Source organism: Cavia porcellus, unplaced genomic scaffold (assembly GCF_034190915.1).
Source record: "Cavia porcellus strain 051 isolate PalLab524CR breed Dunkin Hartley unplaced genomic scaffold, mCavPor4.1 scaffold_5, whole genome shotgun sequence".
Lineage (NCBI taxonomy): Eukaryota > Metazoa > Chordata > Mammalia > Rodentia > Caviidae > Cavia > Cavia porcellus.
Genome location: NW_026947488.1, coordinates 24,432,485 through 24,450,490, shown reverse-complemented (window position 1 = coordinate 24,450,490; position 18,006 = coordinate 24,432,485). Strand labels below are relative to the sequence as shown.

At 40.6% G+C, this 18,006-nt stretch overlaps 2 protein-coding genes across 2 annotated transcripts in view; both read right to left on the bottom strand.

Annotated features, from left to right (window-relative positions):
- Mroh8 (maestro heat like repeat family member 8) overlaps window positions 1-18,006 on the bottom strand; it is a 61,819-nt gene that overhangs the window by 4,375 nt on the left and 39,438 nt on the right. The window contains exons 14-22 of the mRNA XM_063248381.1: window positions 13,333-13,523; window positions 12,549-12,686; window positions 12,174-12,288; window positions 11,531-11,671; window positions 8,969-9,133; window positions 7,895-8,050; window positions 5,694-5,816; window positions 4,107-4,206; window positions 3,623-3,688 (exon numbers count right to left, since the gene is read on the bottom strand). Coding sequence (XP_063104451.1) covers window positions 3,623-3,688; window positions 4,107-4,206; window positions 5,694-5,816; window positions 7,895-8,050; window positions 8,969-9,133; window positions 11,531-11,671; window positions 12,174-12,288; window positions 12,549-12,686; window positions 13,333-13,523 — 1,195 coding nt within the window. The remainder of the gene's footprint in view (window positions 1-3,622; window positions 3,689-4,106; window positions 4,207-5,693; window positions 5,817-7,894; window positions 8,051-8,968; window positions 9,134-11,530; window positions 11,672-12,173; window positions 12,289-12,548; window positions 12,687-13,332; window positions 13,524-18,006) is intronic.
- Window positions 16,283-17,849, bottom strand: LOC100727659 (dihydrolipoyllysine-residue succinyltransferase component of 2-oxoglutarate dehydrogenase complex, mitochondrial-like). Its single transcript, XM_063248379.1, is given in 2 exon segments — window positions 16,283-17,305; window positions 17,307-17,849. Coding segments are annotated over 2 exon segments (1,350 nt in total). The 5' UTR covers window positions 17,843-17,849; the 3' UTR covers window positions 16,283-16,491.

Below are 18,006 nucleotides of genomic sequence, written 5' to 3'. Positions count from 1 at the left end.
AAGACATCTGCATTTAAATGTCCAAACAATGTTAGCACAAATCTTTCTTTTCAATGAACTAAGAGAAGTTAGTAGGATATCTTAACTAACGTTTATATACATATATATACACACACATATATTATTTCTTTCAGTTTTTCACAGTAGGGAGACAATATGTTTATGTTTATATGTTTATACATGCAAGTTTGATTTATTTCACTTCTCAATATGGTGTCTAGTTGCAAACATTTACCTATAAATGTCTCCAGTGTATCTTTCTCTATGGCTGAGTTAGTATACTCCATTGTATAAAAAGACCACATTTTTTAAACCCATTTTTCAGTTAATGGGCATTTAGATTGCTTCTACAAGTTAGCTATTATAAATTGTGCTCTATAAACATGGGTGCACATACATTGCTTTGGTATGTTTTTAGTTCTTCTGGGAAGATACTCAGAAGGGGAATAGCTGGTTGAATGGGACCTCTAATCCTAGTTTTTTGAGGAATCTCCATACTGAGGTCCACAGTGGTTGCACCAGTTTACATCCCCTCCATCAGTGAAGAAGGGTTCCTTTTTCCCTACAGCCCCACCAGCATTTGTTATTGGTTGATTTCTTGATAATAGCGGTTGTTTCCAGGTAAGGTGAAATCTCAGTGTGGTTTTAATTTACATCTCTTGAATAACCAGTGATGTTGAACATTTTATAATGTCTTTATTTACTGTTTGTATTTCTTTATCTGAGAAGTATATATTTGCCAGGCCCGGTGGCTCACGCCTGTAATCCCAGCACTCGGGAGGCTGAGGTGGGAGGATCGTTGGGACTTCGAGATCAGCCTGGGCTACAGAGTGAGCTCAAGGCCAGCCTGAACTACAGTGAGACCCGGTCTCAAAAAAGACAAAAAAAAAGTGTATATTCATCTCAGAAGCCCACTTTTGAATTGGGTCTCAAATTTGGGAGGCCTCCACAAAAAAAAAAAAAAAAAAAAAAAACTTTCTAGGGCTGGAGATTTAGCTCAGCGGCATAAGCGCCTGCCTTGCAAGCAGGCAGTCATGAGTTTGATCCCCGGTACCGATAAAAAGGAAATAGTAAAAAAAAAAAAAAAAAAATTGGGAGGAGGTCTGATTTTTTTTGAGTTCTTTATATGTTCTTGATAGTAATCCTTTGTCTGAAATATAGCTGGCAAACGTTTTTTCCCCACGTTGTGCGTTGTCTCTTCTCTGTTGGTAGTTTCTCTTGTTGTGCAAAAGCTTTTTAAAAAGACAAGATTCCTAAGGGCTGGGGATTTAACTCAGCAGCATAAGCGCCTGCCTTGCAAGTGTGTGGTCGTGAGTTCGATCCCTGGTACCGATTTAAAAAAAAAAAAAAAAAAAAGATAAGATCTCAGTTTTTGATTCTTTGTGATAGTTACCGTGCAATCAGGGTTTTGTTCCTAAAGTCTTTGCCTACACCAATGTCTTCAAAAGTGTAACCTACTCTATCTTCCAGCAAATGTAATGTTTCTGTGTTAGGTTCTTACAGTTTTTGCATTGAGCTCTGTCTTCACATTCCAAAGAACATATGAAGAAGCAGACATCAAATTTTTTTTTTTTTTTGTCTTTTTCTTTTTTTATCGGTACTGGGGATGGAACTCACAACTGCCTGCTTGCAAGGCAGGCGCTTATGCGGCTGAGCTAAATCCCTCGCCCCCAGACATCAATTTTTGAATCCAAAGAAATTTAAATTTATTTTGTTATGCAATTAATTTTGGAAGGTCCTTTTTCTTTTTCTTTCTTTCTTTCTTCTTCTTCTTTTTTTTTTTTTTTTTGTTGACATGAGGTATTGTTAGTTTAAGCTGGTTTTGAACTCCTCAACTTCCTGCCTTAGCCTCCTGAATGGCAGAACTATAGACATGTGTCATGATGTCACAGATTCTCTATTTCTAAAGTAGGTTAACCACTACCAAAGAAAAGAAGAGTTTGGGATTATTCCATTAGGTGAGACCACAAGAGATTACTGACATTTATCCTAGATTATCCCATTGCATATGCATATATATGGCTTTACATATACACCTTAAAGCTTCTAGACAGTCAACTCTGGAAAAGGAACTTTTATTCCAAATGTTTTAGATTAGAAATAATTTCTTTTTAATCAAGGTTATCAGTCATTAGAATTCTCTTCAATAGAACAATTTGCATGGCTTTTTCCTTTTTTTTTTTTAATTTAAATTTCGTTTTGGTTTTGTTTTGTTTCTGATATCCACGAAAAAATGGGAAACCTTAGAAAAAAAGTGATATCCTCTTTCTTTCTTTTTTGACATCCTCTTTCTTAAATATTAGCCCCCACCGTTTTGCTAGTTGTAATAGCCTTTTGTTTTTTACTATTGAGGATTGAATTCAGCACCTTCATGCTGAGCTATACTCCAGTCCTTTTTATTTATTTATTTTGAGACAGATCTTGCTGGGCTTCTACATGAGATCTTCCTGCCTCAGCCTCCTAGAATTCTGGGTTTACAGGGATATATACAACCCCATTTCATGTCATTTTCTAGTTACAGAACTACTTTTTAAATGGAAATAAATAATTCTTGAAAGCTAAATCTCCAGGACTGTACAATTATAGAAAATTTTTACTTACTAGTAATTCTGAAAAACATTTACATAATTGGGGCTGGGGATTTAGCTCAGTGGCATAAGCACCTGCTTTGCAAGCAGGTGGTTGTAAGTTCGATCCCCGGTACCGATAAAAATGAAAAAGACAAAAAAAAAAAAAAACCAAACATTTACATAATGGTTGCCTTATATGATTATAAAACATCTCTATTACCAAATCCTGTATCTTTCAGGAGAACTCCTAAAGAAAATAGTGGGTTGTGGCCATCACTGTGGTACTTTTGAAATATTATCACAGTTTACTCCAAAGCATGCTGGTCCATGCCTATAATCTCAGCACTCTGGGAGATTGAGGCAAGAGGATCCTGAGTTCAAGCCCTGTATAGCAATTCAGTGATTTAAGGAGAGAGTAGGGCTGGGAATTTAGCTCAGTGGCATAAGTGCCTGCCTGGCAAGCACAAGGTCATAAATTCAATCCCTAGTACAAAAAAAAAAAAATGAGTTCAATCCCTGATAACAAAAGAGCGAGAGAGAGAGAGAGAGAGAGAGAGAGAGAGACCCTGTCTCAAAAAATAAAAAAAAGCTAGAGATGCAGCAAGGTTCAATAAATGTTTTATTTCCTAACAGAAAAGTTTAGCAACTGTTCCCAAGACATGTATTTTATTTTATTATTTTTGAGACAAGGTCTCTATGTAGTTCTGGCTGGCCTTGAATTCATTAATGTAGCCCACACTGCCTCAAACTCACAGCGATCCTTCTGCCTCAGCCTCCTGAGTGCTGGGATTGTAAGTGTGTATCACCACGCCCAGCTGACATTCATTTTAAAGCTGATTTCAGAAAAATACCGTAATGTCTTTTCCTCAGTGGGGCACTGAAGTGGGATGAGACTATCATTTAGCTGAAGTCACCAGTGGTTTCATTGCTGCGTAAGTCTGGATTTCTGGCAACAGAGTTTCAGTTTTGCTATAGAGCCTGCCTACAGTCACTGCCTCAGATACCTTCCAAAATGTGGAAACATCACAAATCCAAGGAGTACTGTCACTTACCATCCTGTATCCAGTCAGTCCCTTTCATCCTGGTCTCACTGCAATCCATGTACTTTGATAAGAGCCCTAAATACAGGATGAAGTTAGTGAGTATGCGACTTGCTTTTCTTGGAAATTACGACCTGTTTTTAATCTTTAGAAAATCCAAACGGGCTGGGGATTTAGCTTAGCGGCATAAGCGCCTGCCTTGCAAGCAGGCAGTCGTGAGTTCGATCCCTGGTACCGATAAAAAAAAGAAAAAGGCCAAAAAAGAAAAAAAAAAAAAAGAAAAAGAAAATCCAAACAGCTGATAAAATCTGCCCTTTGAAAATTAGGCAGATTCCAAAAATGACTTCTTAGTGCATGATAGTCACGTATACATAACATTATCCATTTGTCCTAGAAGTGTTTTCAAGGTCATCTTCATAAAGGACAGGGTTACTCAAGAACAGGATTTGGGAAAGTACAGGGTAAAAGTGTAGAGATAAAAGGATTTTCTTTGTACCTACAAATAAGACTGCTGTTCTTCTGATGGGAAGTTTTGCATTCTTGGAGTACATCAATGTTTGGGCAAGGATGTCAATTTTACCCTTGCATTTTTTTCCCTAAGTGGGTAAAAAATAAAGAGTACAAAGCAGTGAAGTAACGGCACTCTCCTAATCAGCCTAACTATAGTTTCCAGGGTGAGGGAGTACACCCAGATACCGAGTATAGTAGTGCTTGAAATAATTACATTGAATCTCATCAATGAATATTATGTTACAGCCAAAGTGCAAATATAAATCCTTTGAATACCCTTTGCCCATACCTGTTCATGCTGTATATCATATTTGTGACCCCTTAAAGTTATCCTAACTTCTGGAAATTGAACCTGGGGCCTTTGCACTAAGCTACATCCCCAGTCCTTTTTTATTTTTTCTTTTGAGATAGGATCTTGATGAATTGCCCAGGCCTGGCTCAAATATGAGATTTTTCTGCCTCAGCCTCCCCGAGTGCAATGATTACAATCATGCGTGGCTCTCAGCTATACCTTGAGCTCTTTCCTATGAGCTCTTCCCTGACTACTCACTTGCCTAACCAAAACTTACGAAGTTTTTAAAGGTGTTTCTCTCTTCATATATCTTATTTTCCACTTCCTATTTAACTTCCCAGAGGCTACATCTTCCTTACTAGCTTGCAAGATCCTAACTAGAAGTTTAAAATTTTGGGTTCTTCATACATGTTGTACATTGGATGTGTTATGATTATTGGGTGAATCCAGGCACCTCTCAATGGATGTCTTATAAGTTCACCCACCTCCTACTAGGGTAGGGAGAACAGAAATCTGTTCTCATAGCACTGATGGTTTAACATGGAAATTTCTAGCCTCATTCACTGAGAACACTAAATTTCCTACTAAATGCTATCGCTGATGCATTAGTGTTTCAGCTATGGTTTGGCTGCAGGTCAGAGAGAGAATCGTTGGTGGAAAGCCTGATACAAGGAATCTGGGGGGCTGGAAATCTGGTCAGATACCACCATTCTGTGTCCCATACAGGGTAGACATATGGAATATTCCTGGAAATAGTTCCAGGGACTTCATAATAGGATCCAGGTGATTTTTATGGTCACTTTCTAAACAACCAGCCCTCCTGGGGCTGCATGGCCATACAACATAGTCGCCCTTGCTTGGGGCTCATGAGACACCCTGTCATGGAGAATAAGGTGATTTTCTATATCAAGGAGAGCACTGGAGATAGTTGTAAAGGGAATGCATGACTCTGTTTCACCTCACCAGGAAGCTTTTGATGAAGTTCTATCAGTCTGGCCTTATAGCTCCTGGCCTATGTGAGTGGGCGCCCAAGAGCTCACAAGTCTTTTTTTGAAGAAGGGTGGTAATAAAAGGTGAATCTGTGACTTGTTTGGGAAGAAACTACGGTAAAGTAGATCCATTGGTTCAAAAAAAAAAAGACTCGATACAAAATGCTGGTGTGCAAGGGGATGGAATATGTTTCCTGTGGCCCATGTTTCTCAATTAAGAACCACATCAGAAAAAAGTAAATACTGAATTTAAACTGTTGAAGAGTTAAAAGAGCTGTTATTTCTCACATACAAAGAATTTGCAGATTGTTTTAACTTCAACAGGTTTAATGTAGAAGGGATCTTTGTGGTAGACTTCTTGGGGCAGCTTCCACTTCAGGAACTGAGAACATATTTTTAGGACTCGCCTACTCTCCTGTGGAAAAGATGATCATCCATCAGCATTTTTGAAATTTTTTGGCTGAGCTTACCTTTCCTCAATAAAACTGATGTCAAATTTAATGTGAACAACCAATAAAGTCAAAATTACCCTGGTCGAGGGCGGAACGGTGCCACAACAGCACCTTCCTCCTGTCCTGGAAGGGATACAAAGCACTACAGAGTTCAAGGGAGGATGTCAGAAATACTGGCTCCAGAAACCAGTGATTGCTGTTGCATGTGGTACCCATGTCAGAGACTCAGGTAAGGATTCCCATGCCCCTGTGCTCTGGAGAAAGGCCTTTCACCCCTCCATGCTGCTCCCAATTCTGTACAAGTGCAGCTCCAGACTTTGTGCTGTCCTTGGGCATGTCTAGGTTGGAAGGAACTCTACAGTGTTAATTGGTTCCTTGCCCAGACACTTAGGAACACTGAGCAAGTGGCCTCTTCTCTAGTGCTACAGATGGACCAGAATGCCACTGATGGACCATTTAACCCCTCTGACGCATCTCCAAGCAAGTATTTCATCTCATAGCTATTAGGTATTTGAGTCATAAAAGGTCCTTTATTTCTTAGAATACAAGTGAATATAGGCATTTATTATGTTTTCTGTGACAATGACTTCTAACCTGATTTATGTTAGACTTCACTTCTCTACATAGACTATACTCTGAGGACCCCTGAAAAAGTGGCTTATTCAAGGCTGGAAGGGAAATAAGCCCAGAGCCTTGCTTGATTGCTAAAAGTCTGACAGGGTAGGGTGGAACATTGATGCCTCCACATATCTATAAACCCCACAAGGCATACTTCCCCATCACCTGGGCTGGAAATCATGCTCTATATTTTACTAGGGACTGAAATGTATCATGTTTACATCTATAACTCTGTATACAATTTTCCCCACAAGAAGGTGCCAAGGCTTACCACCATCCCATTTCTGAACTTGCAACCTTGACTTTCATTTCTACAACAGGTACATGTGGAAATGAGAGCTCCAACATCTTTCCAGAATCCTTGTAATCTAACCCACTCCCACCCTACTCCATCCTGTGATACCACACTGGTAGACCAGAAGTAGCAGTGCTCCGGATTGGACAGGCTTCTGAGGTGTGACAGAATTAAAGATGATGACCTTTCAACCTCCTACCCAACACATTGTTAGAACTAAGATGGCTTAAATAGAAAACTAAATTCTTATGGCAAAACTCTTGGAAGATTTAGAGGAAGTAAAAACTCCAAAGTGTCAGAGAGCTAATCTCTGACTTAACTCTAATTCAAGTTATTTTATCTTGGCAAATGAGGCAGTTCTTGAAGTAGTGTTTTTTTTTTTGGTAGCAGGGATCGAACTCATGACTGCGTGCTTGCAAAGGCAGCACTTACGCAGCTGAGCTAACCCCCCGGCCCCCAGTTCTTAAAAGTGAAAGAAAATATTTTCATTGTTATCAACAAAGAGTTTGCTTCCAAGTGTGGTAAAACATGCTCATCATTCCAGCTCCTGTGAAGCTGGAGCAGGAGGACTGAAATTTTGATACCAGCCTGGGAAAATTAATGAAACCCTAACACTGATGATGATTACAACAATAATGATAATGATAATAACAACTTTAAAATTAGGGCTAGACATGTAGCTCATACTCGGATTCAATCCCTAGTACCAAAACAAAATGCAAAAGACAAAAAAACAAAAGTTTGTTGAGTTAGGTACTAGAGCTCTGTGCTAGGCTGAATATTGGGGTGTGGCTACTGTGAGGCCTAATATATTGTTCTTTTTTTTGTCTTTTTGCTTTTTTTATCGGTACCAGGGATCAAACTCACGACTGCCTGCTTGCAAGGCAGGCGCTTATGCCGCTGAGCTAAATCCCCAACCCCCTAATATATTGTTCTTACAGAGTGCCATTCTTTGCTACATGGATATTAGGAGTAAGATTATTTTCACAGGATTCATTTAGGCAAAAATAATTGAAACATAGCTCTGGCCTGGAGGAAACGGAGAACAAAGGTTGTTCACAAAGATACAAACACTTATTTGCAGAGTTGGCTGTGGATTTATTCATGGCTGAAAGAAATGGGCATTACCTCAGCTATTGCAGCATTTTCATCCTGGGAATACAGAAGCAGTGGGACCAAGCTTTCCAGGACTTGATTCTCCATACACTTCTTATGTGCGTGTTTCACAGACTTAATGGAGGCTCCAAAAAGAGTCATGGAGAAATGGTGAACATCAGGTCTCATCTATGAAGAAAGTGTTCACAGGGAAGCAACTCACTGAATACATTCACATTTATAAGTAGGGTACATGGCTTGAAATGTCAGCAAATTTTTTTTGAGACAAGGTTTCACTATATAGTTCAGGCTGGCCCTGAACTCACTATGTAGTCCAGATTGGCCTCAAACTCATGGTGATCCTCCTGCCTCAGCCTCCCAAGTGCTGGGATTACTGGTGTGTGCCACCATGTCTGGCTGAAATGTCAGTCTTAAAATAAGGCCATTTAGGGGCTGGGGATTTAATTCAGTGGCATAAGCACCTGTCTTGCAAGCAGGCAGTTACGAGTTCAATCCCTGGTACTGATAAAAAGGGAAAAGACAAAAAAAAAAAAAAAAAAAAAAAGCCATTTATCTAAATATAGTTAAGAGTAAGAAACTAAATGGAGATGGTAAGATTTGCTGTTTTTTACTTTTGTTCTCTCTATAAGTGAGAGGTGGGCACAATACCACTGTTATTGTCAAAGCTTGTGCCTGATACTGGTATAAGACATTCCCATAAGATGTTTTACTGAAATTTAAAATCCCTCCCTGCTTTGCTAGTCTTTGTGCTCTATGTATTTGTTTTTGGAAAAGTTTTGGGATTTGAGGCAAGAACACAAGTACAGTCTATCATCTTGACCCAGTTCTGATTGTCTAAGAAAAATATAACAAATATCCATCCCACAAAATGATACCCTTGCCAAGTTTCTATGTCTCCTGTTTAATAGTAACACCAACATCACAGGTTACTTATGAGGATCTTGACAGAGTTATGAAAGTTCTCTGAGATATGAAAGCAAAATGTTCTACATAAAACAGGATATACTTATTTATCATCCAAACTTCTACACGCTATTAAGCCATTTACCCTTCCCTAGGGAAATCTCTTCCCTCTTGTTGACTTACATCACCAAATAAAGAGAACAGGATTTTCATCATGGCAGCCAGCGTTGTGAAATCCATTGTCCTGACAAGCTTCTGGAGTATCTGGATGGCCAACAAAACAATCCTCTCGTCAGTTTCCCATAAGCTGTCCAAGATGGATGGCAATAATCTCTTGATGTCTTCCCTCTGTGTGTCCAAAGGAAGGTACATCACCACCTCTTCTGGTACAACATTTGATACCAAAGAGAGGGCTCCCACCTTTACTCAGCACCTAGTGCTTGCTGGATTTCTAGTTACACTGGGTAATCCATGGCAGGGAAGAAGTATAGAAGGCATGATTGCCCTCTCCCATGCTAGCAAGCCTGCTATGTAGAGGAGAAGGCACAGAGATGAGTTGGTTCACAGGGCAGAAGTAGGACCAGGTTGAGGAGGTCCAGGGATATGGCCTTAGCCTAACTGTTAGGAAATGGTTCCATAATACTGAGAGAAAGTGAAAACGGCCGACTCAGATCACAGCGAGTTGTCCATTATGAAAGGTATGCAACAGAGATTTTAAACTTCCTTAGCAGGAATTCAGCAGAATTCAGTTGAGGACTATTAAGATTTCTTCTCATTCAAAAGAGAAATTCTGCTCTTTTGAAACTCCTAAAAGGAAACAGTGTCAGAGTTTTCTTCTTTCTTTTCTTTTTTTTTTTTTTGTACCAGGGATTGACCTCACAACCTCATGTCAGGTAGGTGCTTATGTCGCTGAGCTAAATCCCTGGCCCTGAATCTCAAGAGTTTTAAAACGTATGTGTGTGTAGAATAGAGCAACAAATATTCATGCAAGCAACCAGAATTAACATATTAACATTTATCATTTTTGCTTTAGATATATGCATACATTTTTAAATAACAGAAACAGAACCCAGGCCAGGTGTGGTAGCGTAGAACTCAGGAGGCTAAGGTTACATAGTCAGCTGAAGGCCAGCCTGAACTATGTATCAAGACTCTTGTCTCAAAAAGCCATAAACAAGCAAAGAAAAACAGAACTCAAGTGACAAAACTGAAGTCATGGGAATTACCTGTCTTTTCTGACTAAGGAGCTCTCCTACCTTGAATGCTGGTGATCTTCAATCCTAAGCATCTTGGAGCAGATCAGTGCTACCCAGGTTACCCCCATGGGGTAGCATGGTACAAGGCATGGAGGGACATCTACATGTTGCCAGGCTGTGATGATAATGCATATGTCTCCTACACAAATAGCAGGCTTCAAATATTATGAGTATATGTGCCTTGGACTTTTTTAAAAAATTGTTTAATTTTTTTTTTTTTTTTGTCTATTCCCTTTTTATCAGTACTGGGGATCGAACTCACAACTGCCTCCTTGCAAGGCAGGTGCTTATGCTGCTGAGCTAAATCCCCAGCTCAATTGTTTAATTTTTGATAATTAGTATTTGCGTATTTCCTAATTAAAATTCAAAAAGTATGCCAAGTGTGGTGCCTGTAATTACAACACTCTAGGAAGCTCAGGTAGGAAGACCACAAGCTTAAGGCTACCCTGGGAAGCTTAGTGACTTAAGAAGACCTGGTTTCAAAATTTAAATTTTTAGGGGCTGGGGGTTTAGCTCAGCGGCATAAGCACCTGCCTTGCAAGCAGGCGGTCGTGAGTTCGATCCCCAGTACCGATAAAAATGAAAAAGACAAAAAAAAAAAAATTTAAATTTTTAGGGGCTGGGGATTTAGCTCAGTGGCATAAGCACCTGCCTTGCAAGCAGGCGATCATGAGTTCAATCCCCGGTACCGATTAAAAAAAAAAAAAAAAAGTTTAAAAAATTTAAATTTTTAAAAATGGGCTAGGAATGCAGCTTGGTGTGAAGGAGCTGTGTTCACTCTCTGGTACCCCCTCTGCCAAATTCAATGGTATAAACGGATATGCAGTTAACAAGACCTTCTTTGTCCCGCCTTACTCCTGTCACCAGGCTACCCAATTTCCCTCCAAGTTGTTTTCAGTTTCATGGGTATCCTTTTGGGGTACTGTCTTTTTTGTGATTATTATCTGTTGACAATGAAGAGTTATAACCCTGAACAGAATTTCCCTACCAAAAAAAAAAAGAACTCCTCTAGTAAAACAATCCTGCCCAGCATATGCTAACCAGACACAAGATAATGCACTAACACCAACCCAAAACAGCAGGAGATAAATCTTTCTTCCAGTGAGAAGTAGCCTTCTATAATAGCAAAGTAAATGAACTTGGCAGTTTATACCTTTGATGTACAACTTTAGATACAATGTAGATGTTTCTGGAAGATTAACAAGGAATACCAACCCTTGGAAAATGCACTTTTGAGAGAGCTACATTTGCTAATTCAATCCCTTTTCCATATCTTTAATCCCTTATAAAAGCCCCAATTTCTTATCCTGACAATGCAATTCTTGTCTTGAAAATTGCCCACTGTCCTCGATGACAGTATGCTTTGATCTAAATAAGTTTGTCTTATTCTGATCTTGGTAAATTTTTCACCACCATGTCACTGGCCCTCTGTAATGTGATCTGGTGTGACACTTGTGTTTTTTAGAATCAGTGGTCAGGAGCATCTTACCATATCCCAGTGTCTGAAAAGATTGTGCAGCCCCCTCAGGGCAAGAATCCTAAAGAGATTATTTCCATGATGCAGCCAGTCTCTCAAGTGGCCTAAGGAGTATATGCTGGGCAGTCTCCTGGCCACTGGACTCCGAAGGAGCTGAAAGAACCCAGAAAATAACAAAAGAAATGATCTCTAAGCTATTTGTTTAAGAGGAGCTTCCTTCCCACCAACTGTAAAACAGGTATTTTCCTTTGAAATCTCTATGGTATTGTATACACTACAGGGTGACCCTTAAACACTGAAAAGTTAATAGGTAGAAAAGAGAAATTTAATATTCTTGAATTTGGCCAGGGATTTAGTCTGGTAACATAAGCACTTGCCTGGCAAGCACAAGGCCATGAGTTTGATCTCTAGTACCAAATGTAAGTAAATAAATAAATTCTTGAATTAAAAACTTTCTCTCTAGGGGCTGGAGATTTAGCTCAGCGGCATAAGCGCCTGCCTTGCAAGCAGGCAGTCGTGAGTTCGATCCCCGGTACTGAAAAAAAGGAAAAAGACCAAAACAAAACAAAACTTTCTCTCACTTGCCTGAGTTAGATATGACCTAGGAAGGCAGGTGCTATCCTCCTGCATCCAGCATCCATATAAAGAACCTTACCTCCACAAAAAAGCCTGCAGATGTGAGCTTGTGTTTATCATTCCCTCGGTTGAGAAGTGGGACTAACAAATACAAGATCCTGCAAGTAAGCAGGTGATTTTTTTCTAGCAATGCACTGAAAAGCAGAACAAAAGAATGACTCTCAGACATGCTGACACTCAGGGGGCATTTTCTCAGGGTGGGGGCCCCTGAAGTTTTTGTCCAGCTTCCAGTGTACAGGAGGATATAGGAGAGCCAGGACGTCTGGACTGTTCTGGCAGTGTGTATACTGCCCACCATCTTATGAGAAAGTGACCCAACCTTAGTTATGACAATCAAAATGGGAAAAAGACATCTAGTACAATACTGATGTAGGGCAAGTTGGTGTGTACCTACTTGGCAAGGAGACATACTCCCTGAAGATGGCAGTCTTCTCCTTCCAGCAGAGTCCATCCTTTATTCTTTTCCATTATGTCAAATTCTCGCTTGCATGCCGCTCTGAGAAGCAGAGTCTTTGTGGCCTGCATGGCAAAACTAAGTCAAACAAAAACAGCTTAGTGACTAGAAGAGGTCTTGCTAACTTGTAAACACACAGTCACTCTGGTCTTGCTGGGAAGGGCCATGCATTGGCAGCTGCTGACTGTGACTCTCCCTTCCCTAGAGTTCCAAAGACTCTTAGTGCTCTAACAACTTGAAAAGGGCTTCACAGAAATTCTCCGCATAAAGAAGTCTAACTAGATTTTATTTTCCTCGGAGTTTGGAAGGATAAACAAATGATCTGAGATGCTAAACAGATTCTCAATGCTGTTTTTGCATGTGTGTGTGTGTGGGGGGGTGGTTGGGCATTGAACCAAAAGCATTCCTCCATTTATTAAAGCAGAAATGAAGATTGGTAAAGTTTTGGAGATGAGTTTAAGCCATTTTGTTTCTCTCTCTCTACTTGATTAGTCAGGAAGGGTTGACAATGATATCACACATTATCTCATAGGGCATCTGAACTCACATAGCCAAATACTAAAGACTACCAATGAAAGCCTGGAACGACTCCTGGCATTTTATCTTGATGTCTCATGAGGGCTATGGACTGTCTGTCCCCTCACAGTTGGTACCATTCTCGGCTATCACCACAGTGCCCAGTGCTTCATAAATGTTAAGGTCCTGAAATCACAATGAGTAGTACCACAAAGGTGTGACCTCTGTTGACATTTTCTGCTCTGTATACAGGCCACTTGGGATGGCGACGTCAGACACGGTTAGGCCAATGCTGTGGTGAATCTGGATGAGCAGTGTCATGAGAAGCTGAGGAAAGAGTCGGAATGTAGCTGCTCGCAGCCTGTTTCCCATAAACACCTCATAAAGGGCATCTGTTGCCTGCAGCAGAAAAGGCACAGAGCAGAGCTGAGTGCCTGTAGCCTTAATTCTCCACTCTACTACTTTTCTAATTCTTTTGCATAGCTTCTGTTAATGCCAGAACATGTTTTCTAATTCTGCTATCCCCAAGGCAGAACAGTGCCTATCATATCACAGGGACAAGGAAGTGAAGGGGAAAGGGAATAGGAGTAAAGTGGTCATTACAGTCACCAAGTAAGAGTCTTGGGAAATGTGTCAGTGGTAGAGCACTGCTAGTTTCAATCCCTAGTATCCTCCTCCCCCCAAAAAGTTACCAAAAGGAGACTTGAAATCTAGAACTCATAAAACCTTTTTTTTTTTTTTAATTTTTGAGACAGGGTCTTGCAATATAGTTCAGGGTGGCCTTGAACTATGTAGCCCAGCAGGCTGGCCTCAAACTCACAGGATCTTCCTGCCTCAGCCTCCAGAGTGCTAGGATTACAGGCATGTGCCACCATACCTGAATCAATAAAGAAGACTATTAACACGCTGGATCGAATACAAGTGGAAAACCAGAGCAAGATTTATCATAAAGTTAAGATGACAAACAATCCACAAAATGTTTGCAACAATGTATTCTTTTTATTCTTATTGATTTTTTTTTTTTTTTGGTGTCTTTTTGAGACAGAGTCTCACTAGGCAGATCAGGCAGGCTTTGAACTTACTTTGTAGCCCAGGCTGGTCTTGAACTTGCAATGATCCTCCTGCCTCAGCCTCCAGAGTGTTGGGATTACTGGCTTGTGCTACCACATGGGGCTTTAACAATGTAAAATGCTTTTAAATCTCGGGGAATAAAACATAAGGGTTTGCTCAGAGTATAAGTCACACAGAACAGCACTATCTGAGAGCCAGTGGCTAGAGTCTCAACACCATCTGCCCCCACTTGGCCCGCATCCTCTGTATCAGAGTCTGCACATTAGTAAGATCCCCAGGTGACCATGGTTTGTGTGCATATTAAATCTGAGAAGCATTATTGTATAGGCCATGAGCAGATGAGTCACAAATGAAATATAAATAACTAATTGAAAACACGTAAACTGTCAACATAACCAAAAACAAAATTATAATTAAAACTTACGGTTTTCACCTAACTGCAAGGCAATAATGAAGACAGTGCTGTGAGGGTGAGGAGAAATAGGTGTCCTCAGACATGAGGGAACAAGGGCAACATTTTAGGAACATGTGTCAAAGCTTTAAATACATCTGCTGTCTGACCCAGAATTTCCCCTCTAGCAGACTTTATCTCAAGGAAATATTGAGTATGTATGACAACATTTATGCATGCACAATTAAGGTTGCTGCAGCAGTTTTAATGGAAAAGTTTGAAAGTTATTAAAACACACATTTAACAGAAAATGTCGTAACTAAAAATGAACCTGATCTAGATGCCCAGCACACTCCTGTAGTCCCAGCAACACAGGAAGCTGAAGCAAGAGGATCACTTGAGCCTAGGAACTAGAGGCTATCCCAAGCAACACAGTGAGACTCCATCTTAAAAAAAAAGAACAAAACAACAAAAATGATTCTGCCATGTAAGATATATTTTAGAAAGGTAATTAAAAATAAATGACTAGCTAGATGAGGTGGCATACATCTGTAATCTTAGCACTCAGGAAGCTGAGGCAAGAGGGTCACGAGTTCCAGGTCAGCCTGGGCTACCAAGTGTGATCCTGTCTCAAAAAGTCAAAAAACAGAAACAAACAAATAAATAGGAAACCATTATGCCTCCATGGAAAGGATAGCAGAAAGTCTTATACCTTGATATGGAAAGTACTTCATACTGTTAATTGAAAAAAGCAATATAATATATACAACTTTTTCAAAGTCTGGTAAAATGCTCAGAGCCTACTACAAGTTCATTCCTTGCACTCAGTCTGCAAGTCTAGCAGTTGGATATTTTTTTCATCAACTTGTATCCCAGTTACATAAAACGCATTTTCCAGAAATTTTATTTTATTTTATTTATTTACTTACCTATTTATTTATTGGTACTAGGGATTGAACTCATGACCTTGCACTTGCCAGACAGGCGCTTATGCCACTGAGCTAAATCTCCAGCCTTAGAAATTTTAAATAAAGTTATTTTGTATGTATATATACATTTTGTAGGCTAAAATGATTGAATATATACTTCTATTTGTCCTTTTTTTTTTTTTTTTTGGTCTTTTTTGAGACAGGGTCTTGTTATGCATTTCAGGCTGGCCTTGAGCTCACTTTGTAGCCCAGGCTGGTCTGGAACTTGCAACGATCCTCCCACCTCAGCCTCCTGAGTGCTGGGATGAGTGCAGGCATGAGCAGTGTCCTAACTTTTAAAACTGCACTAAAATGGCCTTATAAGAATAAAGTATAGACTGATAGAAGACGAAGCTGCATGTATATAGAAGCCAGAGGCTTGGGGAAACTTTATAGTTGCTGCTCAATTTTATTATGAATATAAAAGTGCTTTTAAAATTTAAGACTATTTAAAAAGAAAAAATGAAAAAGTATGATAAATATACAGTATATAGAAAAAGTTTATGTAGGTATAAATGCATCTAAAAAGTTCTGATATGAGCTAAAATAGTTATAATTTTTTTTTTGTCTTTTTCCTTTTTATCGGTACCAGGGATCGAACTCACGACTGCCTGCTTTCAAGGCAGGCGCTTATGCTGCTGAGCTAAATCCCCAGCCCCTAATAGCTATAATTTTTTTTTTAATGAGCATCCAGTAAAGTTCTCTCTCTCAAGCCTATGCAAATATCTGAAGGCAAGAGAAGGGTGTGAGAGTGAGCCTGGTGGGGATAACAAGAGAAGACCTGTGACTGCTGGTTACATAGTGCCCTGGCTTCCTTGCTTGAGGCCAACAGAATGTGCCTGCCTGTCGCCAGGCTAACTTGGGACTCATGGGGGTCAGGGAGAAGTCTGGTTTTTCAGTTCCTGCATGATTGATTTGTAGGGTGTGTGGCCTCCTCCTAAAGGTCCAGGAAGAGAACTCTGGGATCCTCTACCACTGCCTTGATTTTTCGGAGGAAAGTCACAGCCTCTCTGCCATCAATCAGCCGGTGATGGTAGGTCAGTGCCACATACATCATAAGCCGCACCTCTACCTTGCCACCCACAGCCACTGGTCTGTCGAAAATGGGATGCATGCCAAGGATGGCAGACTGAGGAGGGTTGATGATGGGTGTTCCAAAGAGTGAGCCAAACACGCCTCCATTGCTAATAGTGAAAGTACCACCATCTATATCTTCAATGGCAAGTTCGTTCTTTCGGGCCTTCTCTCCCAGTTCACTGATGGTTCGTTCAATATCTGCATAATTCATAGTTTCCACATTCCTGATGACAGGAACCACCAGACCCGGTGGAGTGGTCACTGCAACACTGATATCAATGTAGTCCCTATACACCACTTCTTTGGTTGCATCATCAATCACTGCATTTACAACAGGCTGCTCCTGCAAGGCAAAGGCTGAGGCCTTCACAAATGCCGACATAAAGCCTAGTTTGAGGTTATGTTTCTTTAGAAAAGCATCTTTGTGCCAAGCTCTCATTTCCTGGATGTTACTCATGTCAATCTCATTGAAAGTAGTCAGTATTGCACATGTATTCTGGGCCTCCTTCAGACGCTGAGCAATTCGCTGTTGCATCCTGTTCATTTTTTCCCCGATGTTCTGAACCCTACCAGCTCCTGAATCAGCCAGTGGAGGTGCAGCTGTGGGTTTAATGGCAGAGACTGGTTTGCTAGAAGGAGGCTGTGAGGGGGAGGGCAGTGGTGGCATCTGAGTAGGCAGCAGAGGGAGGAGGAACTGCTGATACTGTAGGTTCTGCTTTTGGGGCTGCAGGGGGACCTTCGGCTGGCTTGGCCTTAACAGGTGCAGCACCAGTTTTCCTGAGTGTGAACAGAAGAGTGCCTCCTTCAACTTTCCCTCCATCAGGTACCAAAAGAGCTTCTCTCACACCATTTGCTGGTGATGGATCCTGCACAGATGTCTTATCCGTTTCAATCTCACAAACCACTTCGTCTTCTGCAACTGTGTCTCCAACAGCTTTCTCCCACCTGACATCTCCCTCTGTGACAGATTCTGCAAACGCTGGGGTATTGACTGTAATCACATCATCCTTGCACACAGCTGTGGTTCTGAAATATCGAACACTGAAGATACTACTGTTGTCAATGACAATCTTCCTGCTGTCAGGGTAACTTGGTCCCTGACATAAGGAGACCCCAGGCAGGGAACGTCTCCCTAGAGGGCAGTTCCCCTTCTGGAAGGTGGCGAGTGAGCGGCTAAATGCTGGGAACACGCAGCGTGAGTGGGACAGCATCGCAGTGGCGGACTAGTTATAATTTTTTTTTTTTTGTCTTTTTCCTTTTTATCGGTACCGGGGATTGAACTCATGACTGGCAGCTTGCAAGGCAGGCGCTTATGCCGCTGAACTAAATCCCCAGCTCCCTAGTCATAATTTTTTAAAAAATCTTTTTGGCAATA